The 27,801-nt window shown below is 40.2% G+C and overlaps 2 protein-coding genes across 4 annotated transcripts; one reads left to right on the top strand and one right to left on the bottom strand.

Annotated features, from left to right (window-relative positions):
* Positions 1-769: 769 nt before the first annotated feature.
* mrps12 (mitochondrial ribosomal protein S12) lies at positions 770-3,602 on the bottom strand. The gene is made up of 3 exons (XM_061717879.1): positions 3,428-3,602; positions 2,204-2,251; positions 770-1,242 (listed from the first exon to the last, which is right to left on the bottom strand). Exons 2-3 carry the CDS (start codon positions 2,247-2,249, stop codon positions 821-823), a joined length of 468 nt encoding a protein of 155 aa, XP_061573863.1. The 5' UTR covers positions 2,250-2,251; positions 3,428-3,602; the 3' UTR covers positions 770-820.
* Positions 3,603-9,454: 5,852 nt separating this feature from the next.
* zgc:153896 (uncharacterized protein LOC569930 homolog) lies at positions 9,455-26,984 on the top strand. 3 transcript variants are annotated; one of them, XM_061717845.1, is made up of 7 exons: positions 9,455-9,646; positions 14,157-14,409; positions 15,101-15,123; positions 20,868-20,990; positions 22,709-23,332; positions 25,933-26,152; positions 26,678-26,984. In XM_061717845.1, the coding sequence occupies exons 2-7, from the start codon at positions 14,163-14,165 to the stop codon at positions 26,737-26,739; spliced, it is 1,299 nt and encodes a 432-aa protein (XP_061573829.1). In that variant the 5' UTR covers positions 9,455-9,646; positions 14,157-14,162; the 3' UTR covers positions 26,740-26,984. The 3 variants fall into 3 exon arrangements, with proteins under 3 accessions (XP_061573829.1, XP_061573830.1, XP_061573828.1); XM_061717846.1 differs by lacking the exon at positions 15,101-15,123 and adding an exon at positions 20,645-20,667; XM_061717844.1 differs by lacking the exon at positions 15,101-15,123 and having other exon boundaries at positions 20,845-20,990.
* The last annotated feature ends 817 nt before the right edge of the window (positions 26,985-27,801 follow it).

The raw sequence follows: 27,801 nt of genomic DNA on the forward strand, positions 1-27,801 counted from the left end.
GTAGGTGCTAGTGGGAGCTAGTTGGTGCTAGTAGGTGCTAGTAGGTGCTAGTGGGAGCTAGTGGGAGCTAGTAGGTGCCAGTAGGTGCCAGTAGGTGCTAGTGGGAGCTAGTTGGTGCTAGTGGGAGCTAGTTGGTGCTAGTAGGTGCTAGTGGGAGCTAGTGGGAGCTAGTTGGTGCTAGTGGGAGCTAGTAGGTGCCAGTAGGTGCTAGTAGGTGCTAGTGGGAGCTAGTTGGTGCTAGTAGGTGCTAGTGGGAGCTAGTAGGTGCTAGTGGGAGCTAGTAGGTGCCAGTAGGTGCTAGTAGGTGCTAGTGGGAGCTAGTTGGTGCTAGTAGGTGCTAGTGGGAGCTAGTTGGTGCTTGTAGGTGCTAGTGGGAGCTAGTTGGTGCTAGTAGGTGCTAGTGGGAGCTAGTGGGAGCTAGTAGGTTCTAGTGGGAGCTAGTAGGTGCTAGTGGGAGCTAGTAGGTGCCAGTAGGTGCTAGTAGGTGCTAGTGGGAGCTAGTTGGTGCTAGTTGGTGCTAGTGGGAGCTAGTTGGTGCTAGTAGGTGCTAGTGGGAGCTAGTTGGTGCTAGTAGGTGCTAGTGGGAGCTAGTTGGTGCTAGTAGGTGCTAGTAGGAGCTAGTAGGTGCTAGTGTAATAGCGCCATAAGCGGACCCTGAACTCTGACCTGAACACAAACAGACTGGAACCGACATGAAACCGTCAAACCTTTATTGAACACAGTGAATCCAACACAAACATTGGTTGTGACCCCTGACCCCCCCCGGGTCCCCCTGACCCCCCCGGGTCCCCCCGACCCCCCCAGTCCGTCCCAAGCGTCTCTACTGCTTCTTCTTGACCACGTGGGCGCAGTCGTACTTGCCCCGGACCACGGTGAGCTTGACCCCGGGCAGGTCCTGGGTGCGGCCCCCCTGCACCAGAACCACGTTGTGCTCCTGCAGGTTGTGTCCCTCCCCGGGGATGAAAACCACCGCCTCCTTCCCGTTGGACAGACGCACCCGCGCGCACTTCCTGTTGGCCGAGTTGGGCTTCTTGGGCTTGCGGATCATGGTCTTCAGGACCACGGCCTTGAGCTGGGGCCGGCCGAAGGTGGCGCCGGGGGCCCGGGGGGTCGGCCGGGGCTTCCCCTGCCGGTGCATCTGGTTCAGGGTGGCCATGGCCCGGCACAGGGGGGGCGGGGCCACGGGGAGGGGCGGGGCTCTGGAGACGAGGGGCGTGGCCCAAGAAGAGGCTAGCTGGGATGCTGCAGAGAGAGAGAGGAATCATGAGTAGGGAGGCCCCACAGTGAGGTGCAGGATACAGGAGCCAGTGCCAGTGTGGAGACTTTTTATTTACACAGAAATTTATTTTTTGTTTAAAATAATTATTCTACTAATTTTATTTATTTTTATTGCATTTGCATTTTTTATTGCATTTTTACACTGCAAAAACTCAAAATCTAAACAAGAATATTTGTCTTATTTCTAGTTAAAATGTCTCATTTTAGTAAAAAAATCTCATTACACTTAAAACAAGATTCATCACTGGAAAAAACAACAATTTTCACCTGTTTCAAGTAGATTTTCACTTAAAATAAGTAGAAAAATCTGCCAGTGGAACAAGATTGTTTTGCTTGTAATAAGAAGATAAATCTTGTCCCACTGGCAGATTTTTCTACTTATTTCAAGTGAAAATTTACTTGAAACAGGTGAAAATTGTCAAATAAGTTATTTTTCTGGTAATGACTCTTGTTTTAAGTGTAATGAGATATTTTAACTAGAAATAAGACAAATATTCCTGGTAAGATTTTGTGTTTTTGCAGTGTAGCCTAGTTATTTTTGTGGTAGAAGTATCATATCGGTACTTGGTATCGGAAAGTACACAAATTAAAATACTCGGTTTGAAAAAAATGGTATATATACGATATGTGTGTGTGTTTTATATACATATAGAATAGAATAGAATAGAATAGAATAGTAGACTTCATTGATCTCCCAGAGGAGAAATTCAGTCGTGCAGCCAAAACACACACACTCTTTATACAAACACATTTAAAATAGAAATAACCAATAAATAGCTAAATAATAAAAAGAGCAATATAAAAAGTAGAAAAAGACTATGTACAAGAGAGAAAAAAATAGTAAACACCAAAAAAAACAAAAAGGATAATATTTACAAAAAAATTACAAATATTTTCAATAAAACATATACATATAAAGTCCCACCTTGAAGCAGCATCCTCATGGGTCTCAGGCTCCACAACGACGTCATCTCTGAACACAAGAACAAACTCAATTTCAACAATATTTAATGTCTAAAATCAAGATAAACATCTCTATTAACTGTTAGGATTGTGATTGTGTGTGTTTTATTTTGTCCATGAAGAAAACGACATCACTTTTATTATAAACCTGTTCATTCTATACGGCAAATTACACAAATGTAAATACTCCAAAACTCCAGCCACTTTAAAAGTTTCTTACTTGAGTTTAAAGAGTTCATTAAATCCCTTAAACTAACTATAACAATCTACCGATATTTACAAGAAGTTCTTTTAAAGATGAATACTCTATTTACATTTTACTTTTTCATTTATTTTTTTCTCTTTTTCATATTTTATTTATTCACTCGTTTATGTGTCATTCTCCTTACTTCTGCTAATTTCACAGGAAATTATATTTATTTTTGTTACATATATTGGAGTCTTGTCTGATATTCTTTGTATATAACTTCTTAATAAAAATGAATAAATAAATAAAAAACTTGAACTACTGAAATTGTTGTGAACAAATTTAAAATACTGTGTGCAAGAAAACATTTAAGAAATGCTAATTTGCTGAGAAATAGAATCTCATAATTCTTTTACATTTGGAACAACTTTATTCACATAATATTACGACTTTATTCTCGTAATATTACGATTTTATTCTCATAAATTACGACTTTATTCTCATAACGTTACGACTTTATTGTCATAATATTACGACTTTATTGTCATAAATTACCACTTTATTCTCGTAATATTACGACTTTATTCTACTGTGTGCAAGAAAACATTAAAAAAAAATGCTAATTTGGGGAGAAATAGAATCTCATAATTTGTTTATATTTTGAAATTAAAGAAATAAAATCCCAAATGTGTTTTTTTTTTCAAAATAAGAAAGTAAATGCAGAAGTGGCTGCAGGGCTGCGAGGATCTGCCTCGTACAGCTGCAACTAAATGTAAAATAAAACCTATTTACCTAAAGGTTTTGGGTTTTGAACGTAAGCCGAATTAAACTCCACCTCCCGGGGAATATTAGGATGTTTTAAATTCACGTGTCTGATTTTCTGGAGCTTTTTCCAGACTCGGAGTCTCCAAACTAGGGGTTTTTCTCAATGGAGTTCGGCGCGTCGCCCTAATCACAACGGATTCCGGGACAAAACAAGGTCAATGTTGAGACACGAACCTTCTCAGATCCGAACCGAACCGTACTGAACCGAACCGGACCGAGTCGGACCAGCGGAGCAGGTTTCAGGTCACAGTTACAGGGAAAAAACAAGATTCAGATCATTTGTAACGTTTTAAAGCTTCATCGATCTCACGTTACAGCGTCAATGCGTTCAAAAACTTCCGGGGTTACACACGTGTTTCCGGTTCTCCTCTTCAAAATAAAAGGCCACCTTTCAAATAAAAATCAGTTAGAAACACTTCACGAAGGCCTGGCTCTCTACAACCAATACCTGGTGACAAACAAAGTTAAAGAAATTTCATTTAAGTTCATTCATTAATTATATCCTACAAATGATGACAATGTAAAAAGATTCAAAAGAAATATTGATTCAAAATGTACTTTTGTTCTGCAAATTGGGAAACAATGACTCACTTATTCTGGCTGTGCTCGTTTGTTAATACTTTTGGAGTTATATGTGTCATTTTGTGTCTGAAAGCTTTGAAACTGATTTCAGATTATTTTGTAAGGATGTGTTTGGTGTTTTTGACCATTTTACGATTAGAACAAAATCCAAAAGAAACATTTATTATTCATTTGTTGATTATCTTTGCAAAATTCCACATCCACAAATCCAAATTCTTACACAAAAAACCCTCTTTTTTTCTTTTCATTGTGAATTAAATCAGTATCTGGACTCTATTAAGTTTTCTACTAATTCAAAAGCATCAAAACCATAAATGTGTGTAAATGTTTGGCTTTCTGTTATAATTTCATCCCCCAGGCTGGTTATAATGTGTGTGGTTTCTGTTTGTTTTTTTATTTGAGTTATACTTTATATGTACGACGGAGTATTAGGGCCAAACTAAGACAAAAAAAAGGAAATTACAAGAATAAAATCGTAAAATTACGAGAATAAAGTCGTAAAATTACGAGAATAAAGTCATAACCTAATGTTGCGAGAATAAAGTCGTAATATTACTACTTTATTCTCGTAATATTACGACTTTATTCTCGTAGTATTACGACTTTATTCTCGTAATATTATGACTTTATTCTCGTAACGTTAGGCTATGACTTTAATCTTGTAATTTTACGATTATTCTCGTAATTTCCGATTTTTTTGTCTTAGTTTGGCCCTAATACTCCGTTATATTATATGTTATAATTCAACTTGAAATTGCATAATGTGAAGATTTGTAATCATTGTACTTTTTGCAAATGTTAAATTAAAAAATAAATAAATAAATCAGTTAAAAATACTTGACTGATCTTTGTAGGTTCGTCATGATTTATTTAATTCTCCTGCCGGAGAATCACGTGGTTTAACTTTTCTCCTCAAATGATCAAAACAGCAAACTCTGTGATCTTTAATTTCATCTGGAGAAACAAATCCCACTATCTAAAAAGATCTCACCTTATTAAAAACTACGACCTTGGTCTGAAAGAAACTGAACTGGAATCTAGGAATGGAACTTTAAACTGAATTTGATTAAAAAATACTTGTTGGCAAAGCCTGAATCTTTCTGGTTCCACAGACCGAGGAGATTATTCCAGAATCTGTGATGAGTTGTGACTTTGTAATCTCTAAATTGCCTTATCAAACTTCCTTAAACACATTTTACAGAAATGGAAAATTATATTTACACACAATTTCCCAGCACATGCCGCCCCCTGGTGGAATAACAGGAACATTACAATCAATAGGAAAACCTTATTTAAACAACAATGGTGTCAGAAAAAGGTTTGATTTGTTGTTGATCTAATGCAGGGGTCGGCAACCAAAAAGGTTTTAGAGCCGTATTGGACCAAAAACACAAAAAACTAATATGTCTGGAACCGCAAAAAATGAAAAGTCTTGTATCAGAATTAGAATGAAGGCAAGCGCGGGAAGATTTTATTTTTCATTATGCACTTCAAGAAAAAAGTTGAAATGTCGAGAAAAAAGTCAAAATTTCGAGAAAAAAGACGAAATGTCAAGAAAAAAGTTGAAATGTTGAGAAAAAAGTAGAAAATGTCGAGAAAAAAGTCAAAATTTCGAGAAAAAAGTCAAAATTTCGAGAAAAAAGTCGAAATGTTGAGACTAAATAGGAAAGGAAAAAAGTAAGAAAAAAAATGAAAAAAAAGAAAAAAACAAGAAAACAAGAAAAAAATTAGAAAAAAAGAAAAAAGAAGAGAAAAAAGGGAAAAAAAAGAAGGAAAAAAGGAAATAAAAGGTCAAACATTTTTGAAAAAGCTCCAGGAGCCACCAGGGCGGCGCTAAAGAGCCACATGTGCCTCTAGAACCGCGGGTTTCCGACCCCTGGTGTAATGGATGAAAATGGCCAATTCCTTCAGTTTCATTCGTTTATTGAGAAGTTTAATATAAATCACTTTTCCAGAGAATTCCATCGTATTCTAAAATACATTCATATACTCAAATGTTTCAGTTAAAATTCCAGAACTAAAACTTGATGAATTACACATTAGTGACCAGAAATGTAATAAGATTATTGGAAAATCTCTAAGATGCAAATTATTTTTTGATTTTAACTCACCAGCCAAATTAAAAATAGGAACTGACAAAATAATAACTAATACATTCTGTACATTTATCAAATGGCCAATAGGCCCAAAAATATAGGAGATGCAATTTAAGATTTTGAACAATGTAAACTAGCTGCTGAATTTCTGCATAAAAGATTTAACTTTGCAGTAGAACATGTAGTTTAGAAGAGCCGGAAACTGCAGAGTATTTATTTATTCTACTCTTTAATCTCATTACAATCCTGGCAGGAAAATAGAGCTGGTTAAACACTGGGATTAACATCTTTAGACTCAAATATTAGTTTATATGGATAATCTTCCAAGAAATATATCAAACATGGTTAACATAATTATTTTACTAGCTAAATATCACATATGGTACATAAATCAGTGGCGTCAATTCAGTCTTACTAAGGTACGGCAAGGTTACGAGTCACAGAACTGAACTAGAGTATCAATAACACGTCCAGCAAATACTCATCACAGAAGTTTATGTAGCTGATCTGTGTGGTCAAGAAAACTGGAACTTTTTACAATGCAGTCTCACTCACTGCAAAAACTCTAAATCTTACCAGGAATATTTCTCTTATTTCTAGTTAAAATGTCTCATTTTTAGTCAAAAAATCTCATTACACTTAAAACAAGAATCATCGCCAGAAAAATAACTTATTTGACAATTTTCACCTGTTTCAATTAAGTTTTCACTTGAAATAAGTAGAAAAATCTGCCAGTGGAACAAGATTTATCTTCTCATTACAAGCAAAAAAATCTTGTTCCACTGGCAGATTTTTCTACTTATTTTAAGTGAAAATCTACTTGAAACAGGTGAAAATTGTTGTTTTTGAGTCTTGTCTTAAATGTAATGAGATTCTTTTTTACTAAAAATGAGACATTTTAACTAGAAATAAGACAAATATTCTTGTTAAGATTTTGAGTTTTTGCAGTGTAAAAACTAGTGAAATCGATCATGTTCTGATTTGCATTTGTAGTTATTCTATATGTATTAAGTAATAGAATAATCAATACAAATAGACACAGAGTAATTCCATAAATGTATTTAAAAAACAAACATTTACGTTTCCCCCTGAAGCCGAGCTGTGGCGGCTGCCGGACCTTCAGACCCGACTGACGGCCCTGAACCTGAACCTGAACCTGAACCTGGACCAGGACCAGGACCAGGACCAGGACCAGGACCAGGACCAGGACCAGGACCAGGACCTTCAGACCCGACTGACGGCCCTGACATAAATGCAAAGGGAATAACAGCAAACCCTCCGTTGTACATCTGAAAAATGAATGTAAACTGTATTTAGCGTCTCTAAAACTGATGTGTGAAAAAAATGATATTGTCAAAAAAGCTTATATGAAACGATGTCTTTGTTTCTTCATTTGTATTAATTCACTTCCCATAGCTTCTCAATAAATGTATCTGTTTTTCCTCTCAAGGCCCCAAATGTTGAATATCTGTAGATAATTGATGGTTTTGTTTCATGTGTCTTTTATTGTAAACCCTACAGAATTCTGTTCAATAAAGTTTTGAAAAAAAAAGAAACCTGTAGTTCAGTTGGTCAATTTTCCAGTTTATTATAATTAAACTCACACAGTTTTATGAATAATGAAGGATCAGTGGGAGACGCTGCAGTTTCTGGCTGTTGTTTTGGATAAAGGTCTAAATTCTAAATTGGAATAATCAGATTAATCAAGTTTGCAAAAGATCAATGAAAATGCTCGGTATAATCCGTCCGTCTGCAACTGGACTGGATTCTAGTATTTCCATGAATTACTATAATATCGTCTGCAACTTATCCAACTTTTCTCAACAAATGACTGATAATCTAAAGAAGATTCTTGAGAACGATCTCAGTCTGGTCGACACGAACCGTCTTTTTATGAAATATTCACTATTATTCTTCATAAACTTCATGTTTTTCACTCCTGCTTGTTTGTGCAGAAGTTTATCAATAAAAAAACAAAGAAAAAACAAAAAACAAGATCTTCCTGTCACTTTCCAGCAGTTTCTTACTTTTTCATCTGATTTTAATTCAACTACACCAGGGATCGGCAACCCAAAATGTTTTAGATCCATATTGGACCAAAAACACAAAAAACAAATATGTCTGGAGCCGCAAAAAAATGAAAAGTCTTGTATCAGAATTAGAATGAAGGAACACATGCTGCATGTTTCTATATTAGAACTGGGGGAAGATTTTTTTTTTCATTCTCCACTTCGAGAAAAAAGTTGAAATTTCGAGAAAAAAGTTGAAATTTCGAGAAAAAAGTTGAAATTTCGAGAAAAAAGTTGAAATTTCGAGAAAAAAGTTGAAATTTCGAGAAAAAAGTCGAAATGTCGAGAAAAAAGTCGAAATGTCAAGATTAATGTTGAAGTACAATATTGAGAAAAAAGTCGAAATGTCGAGAAAAAAGTCGAAATGTTGAGAAAAAAGTCAAAATTTCATGAAAAAAGTCGAAATGTTGAGAAAAAAGTTGAAATGTCGAGAAAAAAGTCAAAATTTCAAGAAAAAAGTCGAAATGACGAGATTAAAAAGGAAAGGAAAAAGGGAGAAAAAAGAGAAAAAAGAAAAAAGAGAAAAAAAGGAAAAAAAAGAAGAAAAAAAGAAGAAGAAAAAAGGAAAAAAAAAAGAAAAAAAGAAAAAAAAAGGTCAAACATTTTTGAAAAAGCTCCAGGAGCCACTAGGGCGGCGCTAAAGAGCTGCATGCAGCTCTAGAGCCACGGGTTGACGAGCCCTGATCTAGACTCAGTGTTAATCTTTATTTATCCTCCTGTCCAAAATCTGCTCATCGATTTCATATCAACATTAGATCCAAAACTCTGGAATGACTGAAGTCAAAATTATCTTTTATTTTTTTATTGACAGATATTTACAGAAACGGTACAAAACTTCAGGATAAAATGCAGTTACAAATTAAGGACAGTAAATTATATATATATCAAAATAATAGAAGGCTTGAGGTTTAAGGAGGAAAAATAAATAAAAACAAAAGATCAGGAAATATCCTATTTTTCACATAAGCTTCTGGTTTTAACCGGTTTGGGGTTTCTGATGTTTAAGTCTGTCTGAATATGATATTAATATATATATATATATATATATATATATATATATATATATATATATATATATATATATATATATATATATATATATATATATATATATATATATATATATATATATATATATATATATATATATTAATACAGCTCTGAGAACAATTATATCAGGTACGTTGGCTAACAAATCCAATAAAGCAAATATGATATTTAGCAATAATTAAGAGAAGGTTGATTAAATATACTTTGTCTGGGCTTTGATTCACCAAATAGTACACGATGAACTTACAGGAAGAATCAAGTTTAGCATTTATAACATTATTAAGGTCAATTATGTGGCGTGTTTTTTATCTTTACTGCTGTGGAGTTTCATCTTTACTGATACGGCTCTTAGAGCTCACTCAGGAGAATAAATACCAGCGTTTAGTCTTTCTGGTTCTTATTAGCTCCAGTTCCAGTTCCACTAGTTCCTGCTGGACACAAAGTTATTTCTCATTAGTTTATTTCTGTTTTTCCAACACGGACGTCATTTAATCAGATAAATCAGATAAATCAGCTTCATCTTCATTGATTTTTTAAATTAAGGACGTTTATTTGTTCAAAGCAGCGTTTGATAAGGCGTCAATCCAGAACTACAGGTAAAGTTCATTTATATTTAATACATCTAAATATTCTTTTTCCTGTTCATTCAATGTACTTTTTCAGTCTGTTTTTAATAGTTCTGTTAATTATTTCTACTCGTCTAAACTTTTGCTACGAAAGAGAATCAGGGACAAAAGATATTTGAGGGGGAAGATTTATTTTATTCTGCACTTTGAGAAAAAAGTTGAAATGTCAAGATTAATGTGGAAATACAATTTCAAGAATAAAGTCGAAATTTTGTGAATAAAGTCAAAATTTTGTCTTTTTTCTCAACATTTCAACTTTTTCCTCAAAATTGTGCTTCAACATTAATCTCGACATTTCAACTTTTTTCCAAAGTCAAAGTCGAAAAAGTCGAGAAAAAAGGCGAGAAAGTCTAAATTGCAATACGCACTAAAGCACTAAAGCACTAAAGCACTTAGCAGTTTAACTTTACGGTCACTTAATTACCGGTTTATCAGTGGTAACATGTTTTTATTGTTTAATGATTTTTATCTAGCTCAGTCGTGTTTTTTAATGTCGTGTTTTGCTGGTATTAATGTCATATCTCGTCTGTCCTGTTCCGTTTCTGGCATTAATTATTAATTTGCCGCAGGGACGACTGGTGGAAATTACAGTAGCCTCTGGCTACAACCGTGAATATTTACACTTGTGTCTATTAATATGTGCAGGACTCAGAAAATTAGAATATTGTGATAAAGTCCTTTATTTTCTTTAATGCAAAAATATCATCCATTCTGGATTCATTACAAATCAACTGAAATATTGCAAGCCTTTTATAATTTTAATATTGCTGATCATGGCTTACAACTTAAGAAAACTCAAATATCTCAAAAAATTAGAATATTCTGGGAATCTTAATCTTAAACTGTAAACCATTATCAGCAATATTAAAATAATAAAAGGCTTGTAATATTTCAGTTGATTTGTAATGAATCCAGAATGTATGACATTTTAGTTTTTTTAATTGCATTACAGAAAATAAAGAACTTTATCACAATATTCTAATTTTCTGACAGTCCTGTATATTAGGTAGAAATGGGGGGAGATTTTTTCTTCATTATGGACTTCGAGAAAAAAGTTGAAATGTCGAGAGAAAAAAGTCAAAATGTTGAGGAAAAAGTCGAAATTTTCGAGATTAAAAAGGAAAGGAAAAAAGAGGAAAAAAAGGAAAAAAAGAGAAAAAAGGAAAAAAAAATCTGTAAGCCATAATCAGCAATATTAAAATAATAAAAGGCTTGCAGTATTTCAGTTAATTTGTAATGAATCCAGAATGTGACATTCTTGTTTTTGTAATTGCATTACAGAAAATAAAGAACTTTATCACAATATTCTAATTTTCTGAGACAGTCCAGTACGGTCCCTGTTGAACAAATCGAAGTGAATTGAATTGAAAGTTAGACGTCTGGCTGGAGACAGGGAGGAATATTAGTTTGTACCGTAGTAGAGACAGACACAGATTACTTTATGTTCAATTATTCTAACAAATCTCCTGCAGGTCTGGAGGATTTCTATGTCGAAATGTTGAGATTAATGTTGAAATACAATTTCATGAATAAAGTCGACATTTCGACTTTTTTCTCGACATTTTGACTTTTTTCTCGAAATTGTATTTCAACATTAATCTCAACATTTCGACTTTTTTCTCGACAATTTAACTTTTTTCTCGACATTTCCACTTTTTTTCTGAAGTGCATAATGAAAAAAAAAATCTTCCTCCTCTAAAATATATATATTTTTTCTCCTGCCCTGATTCTCTTCGGCTCTCTAAGTTTCTGGGGAATCTCTTCATGTTGTGTTTAAAACCATCACTGATGTTAAGACTTGGACGAACTTAAATGTTTGAAGATGAGGTTTTAAGACAGATCAGTTTGTTTCCGTTTCAGCAGCTCAAGGCCAGACTTTATCTCTGAAGGGAAAAAAACGTATCTACGTCATAAATAAATCACTCTGGATTCCCGTCACCCTGAACTTTGGTTGGATAAAAATCATAGCTACAATATTTTACTGCAAAAATAAAGAAACTCTGGTAAAAGAAATTGTTAGTAATACATTTAAAACGTATTTAATTATTATTAAATACATAAATAAATAATGTAGATAGTATATGGGTATGTGTGTGTATTATATACATATATATATGTATATATATATATATATATATATATATATATATATATATATATATATATATATATATATATATATATATATATATATATATATATATATATATATATATATATATATATATATATATATATATATATATATATATATATATATATATATATATATATATATATATATATATATATATAATATATAATAATATATAATAAAAATAAATGAATATTTATTAAAAAAAACTATGAAAACTATACATTGTTTGAATTTGTTGATGTTATAAAATGTATGAATATGTTTTGTTTTTATTTATATCTAAATGTTAAACTTTTTTTCCTTTATTTTTTTTATATGCTACCTTACGGAGCCCCTAAAGGGACACAGATTTTTTTTTTTATATATAATGAGTTTTAAGCTTGCGCGTGAAACCTTAAAGTGAGCGCGTAAAGTTTACATGAGCACGTAAAACGTTTATGCACTCACTAAAAAGTTTCACGCGCTCTCGCAAAACTTCTAAGTGAGCGCCTAAAAGTTGTTCTACGTGAGCGTAAAAACAAGTACATGGGAGTTTTGCTGGAACAGGAGACCGTACAGTTGTTCCTGCTCTGTTTATGATGGAAATGACATTACAGGATTTAGCTGAGATATATTTTAACCTGGGACTCCATTATAAGGACATTACACTTTGCTTGCAAGTAAACAACTTTACGTGCTCACTTAAAGGTTTCAAGCGCGCGCTTAAAACTCATTATGAAAAAATAAAAATCTGTGTCCCTTTAGGGGCTCCGTACTACCTCTTTAGGTTTGCTTTTCATTTTTTCGTAATGTTCTGTGTTTTATGTGTCGGATTCCAGGAAGAAAAGCTGCAGTTCTGCTGGGGCTGATGGGGATAAGAATAAAACTATATAAACTAAAGGCTTTTTATTTATGAGCTTTATTTATGTGCTACATAAATCATTTATTTATTTATGTGCTACATAAATCATTTATTTATGTATTTATGTGCTTCATAAATAAAGCTGAGAATGAAGGATGTAGCGAGTAACAAGAGCAGGTAGAACAAACTAATCGGCTGCTTAGGCCCCGTGACCACTAGGGGGCGCCCAAGAGTTAACTAAATAAATAAATACAATTATTTTTTTATGTGTGAGGGATGATTCATACATTATCAACGGTATGTTATTGTACAAAAACACAATCATTCATATTATTACATAGAAAATATTATGTTGACGGACTAGAGTAGATACTGCTGCCTCTCGGCTCTATTTGTTTAATTTTATTTCTTTATTATATTTAATAATGTCTGTTTTTTGTACATTTGAATATTTGTATTTATTTATGTATTTATGTATTTATGTATTTATTTATTTATTTATTTATTTATTTTTAAATATTAAGTGTAAATCAACCCCAGGCCGCTCTTGTAGCTGAATTTGCTCCATTTCAGATTAAAAACCATAGATGACCTTTGACCTTTGACCTGTTGCTTCTCTGTGTGGCCAGTAGGGGCAGCTGCTGACTCTGATCAATATTCATGAAAGATTTTTCTGCAAGTTTGTGAATCTGTTGTAGCTTCCATGATCTTAATCCCTGTGGATTAAAGTCTAACTACAACAAAAGTTCCTACATCTAGTTTTACAAGTGTATTTGTAACGACAGGGAAGAACATGAAATAAATTTATAGTGGTGAATGATCAATAATCAGGATTATTGGCAGTAATAGAGGACCCAGAAATCACATTTTGCTGCGGGCCCCATGGAGGCTTGTGCCGGCCCTGTGGTGAGGCCCTGGAGGGCCCTGTGAGGCCCTGGAGGGCCCTGTGAGGCCCTGGAGGGCCCTGTGGAGGGGGGGGCGGCCTTGGAGGGCCGTGAGCCTCGGGTTGGGAACCAGACCTGATAATGGTCCTGATAAACGTGTGAAACGGCTGATTGATCAGCAGAACCCGATCAGATCAGAGTTCACAGTCGAAGGTTCTGTCCTTCATCAGCAGATCTGTATCAGGGTTCAGTTGATCATTAACCGCTTTAACCCAGTTTACCTGCAGCAGGTGAAACAGTCGGACTGTGAGAAAATACAGATAGAGAAAAAAGTGGAAATGTCGAGAAAAAAGTCAAAATGTCGAGAAGAAAGTTGAAATGTCGAGAAAAAAGTCGAAATTTCGAGAAAAAAGTCGAAAATTTCAAGAAAAAAGTCAAAATTTCGTGAATAAAGTTGAAATTTCAGGAAAAAAGTCGAAATTTCGAGAAAAAAGTCAAATGTCGAGAAAAAAGTAGAACATTTCGAGAAAAAAGGCGAAATTTTGATTTTATTCACGAAATTTTGACTTTTTTCTCAAAGTGCACAATAAAAATAAATCTTCCCCTTTTTTTCCGCAGCTGAAGATGAGGCTACACTTCGTCCCGGTCCTGGTCCTGGCTCTGGTGCTCGGCGCGGCCGCCAGGACCCTGGAAACGAGCTCGTCGCCGCGGCGACTGCTGCTCATTTCCTTCGACGGGTTCCGGTGGAATTACGACCAGGACGTGGAGACGCCGAACCTGGACCAGCTGGTTCTGGACGGAGTCAAAGCCCCGTACATCACCCCCCCCATGCTGACCATGACCTCGCCCTCGCACTTTACCACCATCACCGGTACGTAAGGGGGGGCCCGGGGGGCCCCGGGGGGCCCGGGGGGCCCCGGGGGGGGAGGGGCGGCTCTGGGGGGTCAAGGCCCCGTACATCACCCCCCCGATGCTGACCATGACCTCGCCCTCGCACTTCACCACCATCACCGGTACGTTAGGGGGGGCCCTGGGGACCCTGGGGGCCCTTGGGGGTCCAGTTTGGCACCTCCACGACACGTATCGTGACGTTTTTGTATCGCAAAATTTTCGTGGCACGATATATTGTTACACCCCTAATCCTAACGATGTGTGTGTAGGTGTGTGTATTTACATGTACATGTGTGTGTGTTCCAGGTAGGTGGGTGGAGGACCATGTGTGTGTGTGTGTGTGATTATGTGTGTGTATGTGTGTATTTACATGTGTGTGTATGTGTCTGTCAGGTAGGTGTGTGTAACTATGTGTGTGTATATGTGTGTGTTTATGTATATGTGTGTGAATGTGTGTGTGTAGGTAGGTGTGTGTGTGTGTGTGTGTGATTATGTGTGTATTTATGTATATGTGTGTGTGTGTGTCCACCAGGTCAGTGGGTTGAAGACCATGTGTGTGTATATGTGTGTATTCATGTATATGTGTGTATGTGTGTGTCTAACTATGTGTGTGTGTATGTGTCCACCAGGTAGGTGTGTGTATTCATGTATGTGATTATGTGTGTGTGCAGGCAGGTGGGTTGAAGACCACGAGGTTGGTGTGTGTGTATGTGTGTGTGTAACTATGTGTGTATTCATGTATATGTGTGTGTATGGGTGTAACTATGTGTGTGTATATGTGTGTATTCATGTATATGTGTGTGTATTTATGTATATATGTGTGTGTGATGGCCTGTTATATTGTGTCTCTCTCTCTCTGTTTTTCCTCTTTGAGGTGGAGCCAGCTGATTGCTAGATCTGGAGCACCTGGGCTGGGTGCTCCTCAGGAAGAGAAAAGGCTGGGGCTTCAGTCTCTCTTCCTCTCTCTCTTTTCATCCTGGCAGCACTCCTTTTGGTTTTGTTGAGCCTTTTGCACACACAACACCATACAGCACATTTACACACATCCACATGTATACTACTGATTTTACTGACTTTACACATCCCATTCCTTATCTTATTTGTGATTATTTGATTTACCTTAATACATATCTTAATTTACTAGTACGTTGCGTCCTTTCCCCTTCTTTTGTCATGGCCTTTGAGCCAGGGTTGTGACAAATGGGGGCTCGTCCATAGCTGTTTGGTGAGTAACCGGCATGACAAATGGGGGCTCGTGCCGTGTTTTTCCCGGTTATTTTGCATCTAGGTAAGCTTTAATGAGTGAAGTATGCGCCATTGTTTAATACCTAGTTGTGCAGTTTGGTGCTTGCAGCTTTAGGTTTGATAAAGTTGTAGCAGCTTGTTAAGGGCCTGTTTGGGCTGCAGTCTGGTTTGGCACAGGTGTGCGTAATTAGTTTGGAGTGCGCACCCACAGTTTTGTTTGTTAGTGCAGGTGGCTGCACGGTTGTTTGTTTGTTTAAGGGAAAGGACTTTAAGTTTGGAGTGCTTTTGCAGGGTAAGTAACTAAGTTTGTTTGTGGTTTTGCACGAAGTTTTGGGTTACTTACCTGTTTCTTTTGAGGGAGCTTTTTGGCTTGTCTGTCCTGTTTTCGCTATTTTCAGCTGGACCGACAGGGTGGCTGTGCGTAGTTGTCTGTGAATTGGTGCAGAGTTTTTCTTATTTTAGTTTGAGTTGGAGATTGCCGGTGGTCCTGTTATCGGTTTTGTTTGGTTATAGGTTTACCTTGGTTTTTCTTATTTAGTGGGGGAAGTACGTGGTCCGACGGCCCATTGCGTGGCTGGCCCTGTGCTGACCCTTCTTTTGTTCTTTTTGGCTGGGATCTCCATCTCCTTTTGTTTCATTATTTTTGGGTTAACTTTTTCCCTTTTGTTTTGGAAAAAATAGCGGGGAACTCCAAGCCGAGCGGAGGATTATTCCTCTTTGGTGCGCACAGTTGCTTGTCGGGTCCAGTTGTGTGCGTAAAGTTTGTTCTTGTTGTTCGGTCTAAGTATTTATCATGTCTGTGGTGGATGCATTTATTGCCAATCCGTCTCAGGAGGCTTTGGATGCGCTTTCAAAGGAGCAGTTGCTCGCGGTTGCAGATCATTTTTCAGTGGAGGTTGTGGGAGACAGGCGTCTCAAGGATAATATTAAAACTGCTATAATATCTAAGTTGGTGTCGCTTGAGCTCATGTCAGGCGAGGAAGAAGTGGTTTTTGATTCAGATTTTGGTGAGGCTACTGCTTCTGTTGCACCCACGGTGGCTGTGCCTGCACACGGGTTAACTTTTGAGCAGCAGAGGGAGATTTTTGTTGTTACAACTTAGAAAACATGAATTGGAAAGTAAGACACATGAATTGGAAAGTAAAACACGGATTGAAATAGCGAGATTCCGCCATGAGTCGGAGATGGCACAGTTGGAGTTGCAGAAGCATGTGTCTGTTAAGGGCGAGCAGGGGTCTAAGTCTTCTGTGGATCGCTTTGATATAAACAATTTGCGTTGGCTGCCACAGTTTAATGAAAGGGATCCAGATACTTTTTTTCTACTGTTTGAGCGTGTGTCCAAGGCTAGAAATTGGTCTGATGCAGACTGCGCCCTGATGTTACAGTGTGTCCTCTCGGGGAAAGCGCAGGAGGCTTATTCGTCTTTGAGCCTTGAGGACAGCTCTAGTTACGTTAAGATAAAAGCGGCGGTGCTTAAAGTATATGAACTTGTGCCGGAGGCATATCGCCAGCGATTTAGGTCCTGGGAGAGGAAAAATGGTCAGACCTATGTGGAGTTCACTAGGGACCTGTCCACTCACTTTAAGCGGTGGTTAGCTGCGCTTGACGTCACTGAGTTTAACAGTTTGTGTGATCTGATGATTCTGGAGCAGTTGAAAAATTCTTTGCCGGAACGCATAGCCACGTACATCATAGAGCAGAAAGTCACTACTGCTGCTGATGCTGCTGTATCAGCGGATGAGTATATGTTGCTTCATAAAAGCAGTTTCAGGGAGCGCCCTGTTGCTCGTGATGTTGGGGGGCGTGGAACTGGGGCTGATGACACGTTTGAGAGGCAGCGTTCAAAGAAAGCTGGTTTTGGGAGGTTTGACTCCAAGGCAGGTGGCAGTTTTGACAGTGGCAATGTTTGTAACTATTGCCATGAGAAAGGGCACTGGAAGGCAGATTGTCCTGTGTTAAAATCTAAAGCCGGGGGAAAGAGATCTGGTGTTAGGCCTGCTGCCTTTGCTGCACCTGTTAAGAGTTGCTGTGTGTCGGAGGTGTTTGTTCCCCACTCCTGTGAACCAGATGTGTTGGCAGCTTATGCTCATTTCGTTCGTGATGGTTTTGTGTCACTTGTAGGGAGTGATGTGAAGGTCCCCATAAAAATTCTGAGGGATACTGGGGCGTATGATTCCTACATTGTTGACTCCGTTTTACCTTTGTCTGAAGAGTCTGACACTGGTGACCGTGTTCTCAGTCGGGTGATGGGGTTAAAAATTCTCCCTGTTCCGTTGCATAAAATGTTCCTTGACTGTGAGCTGGTTAAAGGCGAGGTGGCTGTTGGGGTGCGGCCGGCGTTGCCTATTGATGGTGTGCATTTGATTTTGGGCAACGGCCTTGCTGGTAGACGGGTTTGGTCTGATACTCCATCCACACCTCTCGCCGACCCGCCTCCATCGCCTGTAGTTACATCTTGTCAGTCTGAGTTTGTGTCTGAGGAGAGCTCCGGTGTGTTGCCAGGCGTTTCGTCATCATGCGTAATTACGCGAGCTATGAGCAAAGCTGATCCGGTAGGGCCTGACAGTAACAGTGATGTAGCTCTAGAGGTTCCTTTGTTATCTGAACTGCCTTTATCCTTGTCACACGGGGAAGTTGTACAGGAGCAGCGTAATGATTTGTCATTGAAAGAGGTGTTTGAGCGTGCCTTGTCTGCTTCGGAAATATCTAGTGCTGCAAATGGTTACTTGGTGCATAATGACGTGCTTTTCAGGAAGTGGGTCCCTGTTGTTAATGAGTGTGTGAAGGGTGACGTTTTCCAGTTGGTAGTGCCAGTGAAGTTTCGTCCTCTTGTCTTGAAGGTGGCACATGATGAGTGTGGACACTTTGGTGTGCGCAAAACGTATTTGAACATTTTGAAACACTTCTTTTGGCCGCGCGTTAAGCGTGATGTGTCCGCGTACATTAAAACCTGCCATGTTTGTCAGCTAACTGGAAAGCCTAATCAGAGTCTCAAGCCGGCACCGCTGCAACCTATCCCGGTTGCGAGTGAACCTTTTACGCACCTCATTGTGGACTGTGTGGGTCCGTTGCCGCCGTCCAAGTCTGGCTGTAAATATCTGCTGACGGTGATGTGTCAGAGCACCCGCTATCCGGCGGCATATCCTTTGAGGTCGATTACAACTAAGGCTGTGGTTAAGGCATTGTCGCAGTTTTTTTCAGTGTTTGGTATCCCCAAAGTGGTTCAGAGTGACCAAGGGTCAAACTTTTCATCTAACTTGTTTGGGCAAGTGTTGAGGCTGCTGCGTATTAGACAGAACCAATCGACAGCTTATCATGCGCAGAGCCAGGGGGCCCTCGAGCGGTTCCATCAGACGCTTAAGTCTCTCCTACGTGCCTATTGCACAGAGATGGATGGAGACTGGGAAGAGGGGCTCCCGTGGCTCATGTTGGCTGCGCGAGAGGCAGTGCAAGAAAGCACAGGATTTAGCCCAAATGAGTTGGTCTTTGGACATGTTGTGCGGGGTCCGTTAGCAGTGCTGAAGGGGGACTGCGTTGATACTGACCCACCTAGCAGTTTGTTGGATTATGTAAACGGGTTCCGTCATCGATTGTTTGTTGCTGGTTGTATGGCACGGGAAAAATTGTCTGTGTCCCAGGAAAAAATGAAAAAGTTGTATGACCGTCGTTCCGTGCGTCATGACTACAGTCCAGGCGACCAGGTTCTGGCGCTTTTGCCTATCGTTGGTTCGCCTTTCCAAGCAAAATATACAGGTCCATACAGTGTGGTTGAAAAGGTCTCTGATTTGAACTATATTATAGCAACACCCGGTCGGCGGAAAGCTAAACGTCTTTGTCATATAAATCTTTTGAAGCCGTATTACACCCGTGCTGAGCCGAGTTTGAGTCAGGAGCTGAGTGACGGGGTGCGCCCGGCTCTTGCTGTGGCTTCAGTGGCGGATGAATGTGACGGTGTGCCAGAGCCGGATGAAAGCTTGCTGTGCGGGCGGTTAAGAAATTCGGAATCGCTTGAAAATTTGGACCAGTTGTTGGGTCACCTGTCCGCGTCGCAGCGCAGTGAACTGACATGTTTGGTGCGTAAGTATCCCTGTTTGTTCAGTGACATTCCCACGCAGACCGACTGGATTGAGCATGAGGTGGATGTTGGAGGAGCTCGAGCACCCCTGGTGGTTTTCACTGACCACAACCCTCTGACATTTCTTCGGTCTCTTAGATGTCCCAATCAGAGGCTTGTAAGATGGTCTCTATTTTTGCAGGCCTATGACCTGGACATTAGACATATAAAAGGAACAGACAATGTTATTGCAGATGCATTATCACGTGCACCTTTGTGTTAGTTTGGCCTTGTGTTATTCAGGTCAAATAACTGTCTGTTCTGCCTGTTAAACTGCTCTGTGCTCTCATCCTCTTAATCTGCTTCTCAGGTACCAGGGTTGCTGAGGTGGGGCACAGTGGTGGGCTGCAGGCAGGAGGACGGTGATAGGCTTATGTTTTGTCATTAGTATGATTTGTTCTTTGGTTGTTGTGGGGGCCAATGGTTCCATGGGAAACATTGACTTTATGGGGGGGGGGGGGTGTGATGGCCTGTTATATTGTGTCTCTCTCTCTCTGTTTTTCCTCTTTGAGGTGGAGCCAGCTGATTGCTAGATCTGGAGCACCTGGGCTGGGTGCTCCTCAGGAAGAGAAAAGGCTGGGGCTTCAGTCTCTCTTTCTCTCTCTTTTCATCCTGGCAGCACTCCTTTTGGTTTTGTTGAGCCTTTTGCACACACAACACCATACAGCACATTTACACACATCCACATGTATACTACTGATTTTACTGACTTTACACATCCCATTCCTTATCTTATTTGTGATTATTTGATTTACCTTAATAAATATCTTAATTTACTAGTACGTTGCGTCCTTTCCCCTTCTTTTGTCATGGCCTTTGAGCCAGGGTTATGACAGTGTGTGTATGTGTCCACCAGGTCGGTGGGTTGAAGACCACGAGGTCGGTGTGTGTATATGTGGGTGTATTTACATGTATATGTGTGTGTGTGTGTGTGTATTTACATGTGTGTGTATGTGTCCACCAGGTCGGTGGGTGTATTCATGTATGTGATTATGTGTGTGTGCAGGTCGGTGTGTGTATATGTGTGTGTATTTACATGTGTATGTGTGTGTGCAGGTCGGTGGGTCGAAGACCACGAGGTCGTCCACAACATGATGTTCAACTCGACCACCAACCAGAAACTTCCTCACAAACAGGCCATGCTGCGGTCGGAGTGGTGGGACAACGGAGTGCTGCCCTTATGGATCACCGCCCAGAACCAGGTACCGATCAGGTTATTGATCAGGGGGGGACAACAGAGTGCTGCCCTTATGGATCACCGCCCAGAACCAGGTACTGATCAGGTTATTGATCAGGGGGGGACAACGGAGTGCTGCCCTTATGGATCACCGCCCAGAACCAGGTACCGATCAGGTTATTGATCAGGGGGGACAACGGAGTGCTGCCCTTATGGATCACCGCCCAGAACCAGGTACTGATCAGGTTATTGATCAGGGGGGGACAACGGAGTGCTGCCCTTATGGATCACCGCCCAGAACCAGGTACTGATCAGGTTATTGATCAGGTTATTGATCAGGGGAGGACAACGGAGTGCTGCCCTTATGGATCACCGCCCAGAACCAGGTACTGATCAGGTTATTGATCAGGTTATTGATCAGGGGGGGACAACGGAGTGCTGCCCTTATGGATCACCGCCCAGAACCAGGTACTGATCAGGTTATTGATCAGGGGGGACAACGGAGTGCTGCCCTTATGGATCACCGCCCAGAACCAGGTACTGATCAGGTTATTGATCAGGGGGGACAACGGAGTGCTGCCCTTATGGATCACCGCCCAGAACCAGGTATTGATCAGGTTATTGATCGGGGGGGACAACGGAGTGCTGCCCTTATGGATCACCGCCCAGAACCAGGTACCGATCAGGTTATTGATCAGGGGGGGACAACGGAGTGCTGCCCTTATGGATCACCGCCCAGAACCAGGTATTGATCAGGTTATTGATCAGGGGGGACAACGGAGTGCTGCCCTTATGGATCACCGCCCAGAACCAGGTACTGATCAGGTTATTGATCAGGGGGGGACAACGGAGTGCTGCCCTTATGGATCACCGCCCAGAACCAGGTGGATTTTTGATCAGAGTGATTGATCAGAGTGATTGATCAGAGTGATTGATCAGAGTGATTGATCAGAGTGATTGATCAGAGTGATTGATCAGAGTGATTGATCACAGTGATTGATCACAGTGATTGATCACAGTGATTGATCAGGGGGTCCAGGTGACCAGCAGGTTCAGGGGGAGCGACGGCAGGTTGTGTGACTTCAGTCCGACCTCGGAACGGCTGACAGGGACTCGTCTGTGAACCACGACCCGGATATCTCACGCTTAAATGCTTGAGTGAAGGTTTTAAGTTGTGTTTTGAAGATATCTAGCGGCTCTTCCCTGATGTTTTTGGTTTTTCAGTGTGTTCCATAGTTTTGGGGCGTAGTTGACAAACGCTGCATCACCGATCTTCTTCTGACTGTTTCTGGGAGATTCGAATACCCAGATCTGACGACCGCAGGTTCTTTCTGGAACATACTTGGTTAGGATGTTGGAGATGTAGCTGGTCCTTGTCCATTTAGGGCTTTGTATGTACCGGACCTTAAAGTCAGTTCTAAATGTTCCAGGGAGCCGGTGCAGCGTAGCTAAGACTGGACTAATGTGCTGTGCTAATAATGCTAATAATGCTAATAATGCGGTCTCTCTTTTTGGCTTTTTTGGCTTCAGTTCTGAGTTTTGGATGAGCTGAAATCTCCCTATGGTTTTCTTATGGAGACCTGTGAAAAGTGCGTTACAGTAGTCTAACCCCACTAAAGGGTTAGGGTTCTAGTACTGCACTTACGGGGTGTTGTTAGCTAGGGTAGGACAAATCTGCCTTTCAAAGGCTGCTCGAATTCTCTGAAGACTGTATTGATCAAAGGTGTATTTTTTGGTTTCTAGGGTCTAAAAACCGGTTCCTTCTACTTCCCGGGAGGGTCGGTGAACTACAGCGGCCAGTCGCTGCACCGGTCGGTGCCGCAGGAGGCCCGCCGGCCCAACGACAACGAGACCGAGTGGCAGCAGAACATCGAGACGGTGCTGGGCTGGTTCTCCAAGGAGAACTTCAACCTGGTGACGCTTTACTTCAACGAGCCGGACAACGTGGGCCACCGCGTGGGCCCGGACACCCCGCGCAGGAAGGAGATCGTCCGGCAGATCGACCGCATCGTGGGCTTCCTGAGAGACGCCATCGCCCGCCACGGCCTGGCCGACGACCTGGACGTGGTCATCACCTCCGACCACGGCATGACCACGGTGAAGAAACGGCCGGCGGTGGAGGAGATCGTCCTCAACAAGTACCTGAACCTGCTGAAGCTCGCCAGCTTCGAGATCCTGGACTACGGCGGCTTCGGCATCGTCACGCCGCGGCCCGGGAAGGAGCAGGAAGTCTTCGATAAACTCTCCCTGGTTCCCAACGTGACGGTGTATAAAACCCGGGACATGCCGGAGAGTTTCCACCTGGGGAAGAGTGAGCGGCTGCCGCCCATCGTGGTCATCGCGGACCTGGGGTTCAACCTCAACTCGGTCAGTTTTACCTCAACCAAACCTCAACTCGGTCAGTTTTACCTCAACTCGGTCAGTTTTACCTCAACCAAACCTCAACTCGGTCAGTTTTACCTCAACCTAACCTCAACTCGGTCAGTTTTAATCGCAGACCTGGGGTTCAACCTCAACTCGGTCAGTTTTACCTCAACCTAACCTCAACTCGGTCAGTTTTACCTCAACCAAACCTCAACTCGGTCAGTTTTACCTCAACCAAACCTCAACTCGGCCAGTTTTACCTCAACCAAACCTCAACTCGGTCAGTTTTACCTCAACTCGGTCAGTTTTACCTCAACCAAACCTCAACTCGGTCAGTTTTACCTCAACCAAACCTCAACTCGGTCAGTTTTACCTCAACCTAACCTCAACTCGGTCAGTTTTAATCGCAGACCTGGGGTTCAACCTCAACTCGGTCAGTTTTACCTCAACCAAACCTCAACTCGGTCAGTTTTACCTCAACCAAACCTCAACTCGGTCAGTTTTAATCACAGACCTGGGGTTCAACCTCAACTCGGTCAGTTTTACCTCAACCTAACCTCAACTCGGTCAGTTTTACCTCAACCAAACCTCAACTCAGTCAGTTTTACCTCAACCTAACCTCAACTCGGTCAGTTTTAATCGCAGACCTGGGGTTCAACCTCAACTCGGTCAGTTTTACCTCAACCAAACCTCAACTCGGTCGGTTTTACCTCAACCAAACCTCAACTCGGTCAGTTTTACCTCAACCAAACCTCAACTCGGTCAGTTTTACCTCAACCAAACCTCAACTCGGTCAGTTTTACCTCAACCAAACCTCAACTCGGTCAGTTTTACCTCAACTCGGTCAGTTTTACCTCAACTCGGTCAGTTTTACCTCAACTCGGTCAGTTTTACCTCAACTCGGTCAGTTTTACCTCAACCAAACCTCAACTCGGTCAGTTTTACCTCAACCTAACCTCAACTCGGTCAGTTTTACCTCAACCTAACCTCAACTCGGTCAGTTTTACCTCAACCAAACCTCAACTCGGTCAGTTTTACCTCAACCAAACCTCAACTCGGTCAGTTTTACCTCAACTCGGTCAGTTTTACCTCAACTAACCTCAACTCGGTCAGTTTTACCTCAACCTAACCTCAACTCGGTCAGTTTTACCTCAACCAAACCTCAACTCGGTCAGTTTTACCTCAACCAAACCTCAACTCGGTCAGTTTTACCTCAACTCGGTCAGTTTTACCTCAACTCGGTCAGTTTTACCTCAACCAAACCTCAACTCGGTCAGTTTTACCTCAACCAAACCTCAACTCGGTCAGTTTTACCTCAACCAAACCTCAACTCGGTCAGTTTTACCTCAACCAAACCTCCCTAGACCTTCTCTTAGGGTTAGGCTTCATGTCCTGGTTAGAGAACCAGTATGGACATTAATCCCTTACCTGAGGGCCGGTAGAACCAGTCGAAATGTTGAGAAAAAAGACGAAATTTGGGAAAAAAGACGAAATGTCGAGAAAAAGGTCGAAATGTCGAGAAAAAAGTTGAAATGTCGAGAAAAAAGACGAAATGTTCTGAAAAAAGTCAAAATGTTGAGAAAAAAGTGAAAATGTTGAGAAACAAGTAGAAATTTTGATAAAAAAAGTCGAAATGTTGGGAAAAAAGTCAAAATGTTGAGAAAAAAGTCAAAATGTTGAGAAAAAAGTCAAACTTTTGATAAAAAAGTGAAAATGTTGAGAAACAAGTAGAAATTTTGATAAAAAAAGTCGAAATGTTGGGAAAAAAGTCAAAATGTTGAGAAAAAAGTCAAAATGTTGAGAAAAAAGTCGAAATGTCGAGAAAAAAGTCGAAATGTTGAGAAAAAAGTTGAAATGTCGAGAAAAAAGACGAAATTTTGAGAAAAAAGTCGAAATTTCAACAAAAAAGTCGAAATTTCAACAAAAAAGTCAAAATGTCGAGGAAAAAGTCGAAGTTTTGAGAAAAAAAGTCGAAATGTCGAGAAAAAAGTGGAAATTTTGAGAAAAAAGTCGAAATGTCAAGAAAAAAGTCAAAATTTTGAGAAAAAAGTCGAAATATCGAGAAAAAAGTAAAACTTTTGAGAAAAAAGTCAAAATGTTGAGAAAAAAGTCGAAATTTTGAGAAAAAAGTCGAAATGTCGAGAAAAAGGTCGAAATGTTGAGAAAAAAGTCGAAATTTTGAGAAAAAAGTCGAAATGTCGAGAAAAAAGTCGAAATGTTGAGAAAAAAGTAGAAATTTTGAGAAAAAAGTAGAAATTTTGAGAAAAAAGTCGAAATGTTGAGAAAAAAGTCGAAATTTAAACCAAAAAGTCGAAATTTTAAGAATAAGGTTGAAATTTCAACAAATAAGTCGAAATGTCGAGAAATAAGTTGAAATGTTGAGAAAAAAGTTGAAATGTTGAGAAAAAAGTTGAAATGTTGAGAAAAAAGTAGAAATCTTTAGAAAAAAGTCGAAATTTCAACAAAAAAGTAGAAATGTCAAGAAAAAAGTAGAAATTTCAACAAAAAAGTCGAAATGTTGAGAAAAAAGTCGAAATGTTGAGAAAAAAGTGGAAATGTGTAGAGTTTGGGGTCCGTGACGTGGTTCTCCTCTCGTCCCCCAGAGGTTCATCGTCTACGTCAACAAGGGCGACCACGGCTTCCACAACTGGGAGATGGACATGAAGACCATCTTCCGGGCCTTCGGGCCGAGCTTCAAGAAGAACTTCGTGTCCGAGCCGTTCGACAGCGTCCACATCTACCCGCTCATGTGCAAACTGCTGGGCATCCAACCGGCGCCGCACAACGGCTCGCTGGCCGTCACCGAGGACATGCTGAACTCTGGTGAGTCCGGCCGGACCGGGACCGGGACCGGGACCAGAACCGGGACCGGGTCCGGGACCAGAACCCGACCCAGTGTTGGTTGAAGTTGAAATGTCGAGAAAAATAGTCGAAATTTCAACCAAAAAGTTGAAATGTAGAGAAAAAAGTCGACATTTTGAGAAAAAAGTCGAAATGTTGAGGAAAAAAGTCAAAATTTCAAGAAAAAAGTTGAAATTTTGAGAAAAAAGTCAAATTGTTGAGAAAAAAGTTGAAATGTTGAGAAAAAAAGTTGAAATTTCGAAAAATTTCGAAATTTCGAAAAAAAGTCGAAATTTTGAGAAAAAAGTCGAAATGTCGAGAAAAAAGTCGAAATTTCAAAAAAAAAGTCGAAATTTCAACAAAAAAGTGGAAATCTGGAGAAAGAAGTGGAAATGAGGACATGCTGAACTCTGGTGAGTCCGGCCGGACCAGGACCGGGACCAGGACCGGGACTGGGACCAGGAACCGGGTCCCGGTGAGTCAGTACTGATGGTGTTTATGTTCCAGGTGGATCCTGTCGCCTGTCCGTCGCGGTTCTGCTGGTCGGACTTCTCTTCGCTCTGCTGTAGCTGATCCGGATCCAGGACCAGAACCAGAACCTTCATCCATCCATCCATCCATCCATCCATCCATCCATCCATCCATCCATCATCCATCCATCCATCATCCATCATCCATCCATCCATCATCCATCCATCCATCCATCCATCCATCCATCCATCCATCCATCATCCAATCTATCTATCCATCTATCTATTTATCTATTGTGGTGGCAAAAATTGTTGTTCGTTCAATAAAGTTGTTCAAAAATGAATGTCAGGAACCTCAGCTGTATTTCTGATGTTTTAATGAAAAGAGGAAAAACATTCATGAATGGAATCACACGGTGCCGATCTGAACCGCCGCTCAGTCAGTCAGTAATGCCCTGCCGATGTTTTCCCCCCATGCTATCTTATAGTAACCTCTGTGGCAGCAAACTCCAGTTTGGACAGGCTGGCTTTATGCCCCTGTTCAGCCAACATGGGTCAACAGAGCCAGAGTAGCTTTAACGCATTCGTCTCTGGTGATAGTTCGTGACTTCACGACGGACAAAATAAAGAAAAGTGATTGATATGTTTCACACATGTCACAATCAACCCAATCATACACAGCTCATACTCGCAATGGCAAGAATCCCATTTCCATACGATCCGGGTCAAATACAGTATCACAAAAGTAATCTGCAACCATTCGAATGGTGAATCAACCCAATTTGACAATTCTACGTCACCATGCCTCCATTCAGGGCTTAGAATGATTCAAAAAGACACACACACACACACACACACACACACACACACACACACACACACACACACACCTACTTTTCTCCTATTTGCAACCTCCCATCAAAACCCATATTTCTTACGCCATTATCTATCTGAGGGGACATTGTCCCATTTTTTAACATGCTTTAAGCCTTAAATTAGTTGTTTTCGAAGGTTTTAAGTTCCGTATATTATTTCACACAAGATTTATTTTTATTCTTTCCAAAACCTTTATTTCCTAGTTTAAGGGAAGTCTCCCGTCGACTAAGAGCCTTTTAGAAATTATGTTAGGAATAAGTTTCAACTTAACCGTTTGTCTGCTAT

The sequence above is a fragment of the Cololabis saira genome, chromosome 3 (genome assembly GCF_033807715.1).
Source record: "Cololabis saira isolate AMF1-May2022 chromosome 3, fColSai1.1, whole genome shotgun sequence".
Lineage (NCBI taxonomy): Eukaryota > Metazoa > Chordata > Actinopteri > Beloniformes > Belonidae > Cololabis > Cololabis saira.

Excerpts from the sequence above, each read along its gene's own strand:
- mrps12 (XM_061717879.1), bottom strand. The coding sequence starts at position 2,249 with ATGACGTCGTTGTGGAGCCTGAGACCCATGAGGATGCTGCTTCAAG. Across the intron at positions 1,243-2,203 it reads CATGAGGATGCTGCTTCAAG|CATCCCAGCTAGCCTCTTCT; the intron begins GTGGGACTTTAT and ends CTCTCTCTGCAG.
- zgc:153896 (XM_061717845.1), top strand. The coding sequence starts at position 14,163 with ATGAGGCTACACTTCGTCCCGGTCCTGGTCCTGGCTCTGGTGCTCGGC. Across the intron at positions 14,410-15,100 it reads GCACTTTACCACCATCACCG|GCAGGTGGGTTGAAGACCAC; the intron begins GTACGTAAGGGG and ends GTGTGTGTGCAG. Across the intron at positions 23,333-25,932 it reads TGGGGTTCAACCTCAACTCG|AGGTTCATCGTCTACGTCAA; the intron begins GTCAGTTTTACC and ends CTCGTCCCCCAG.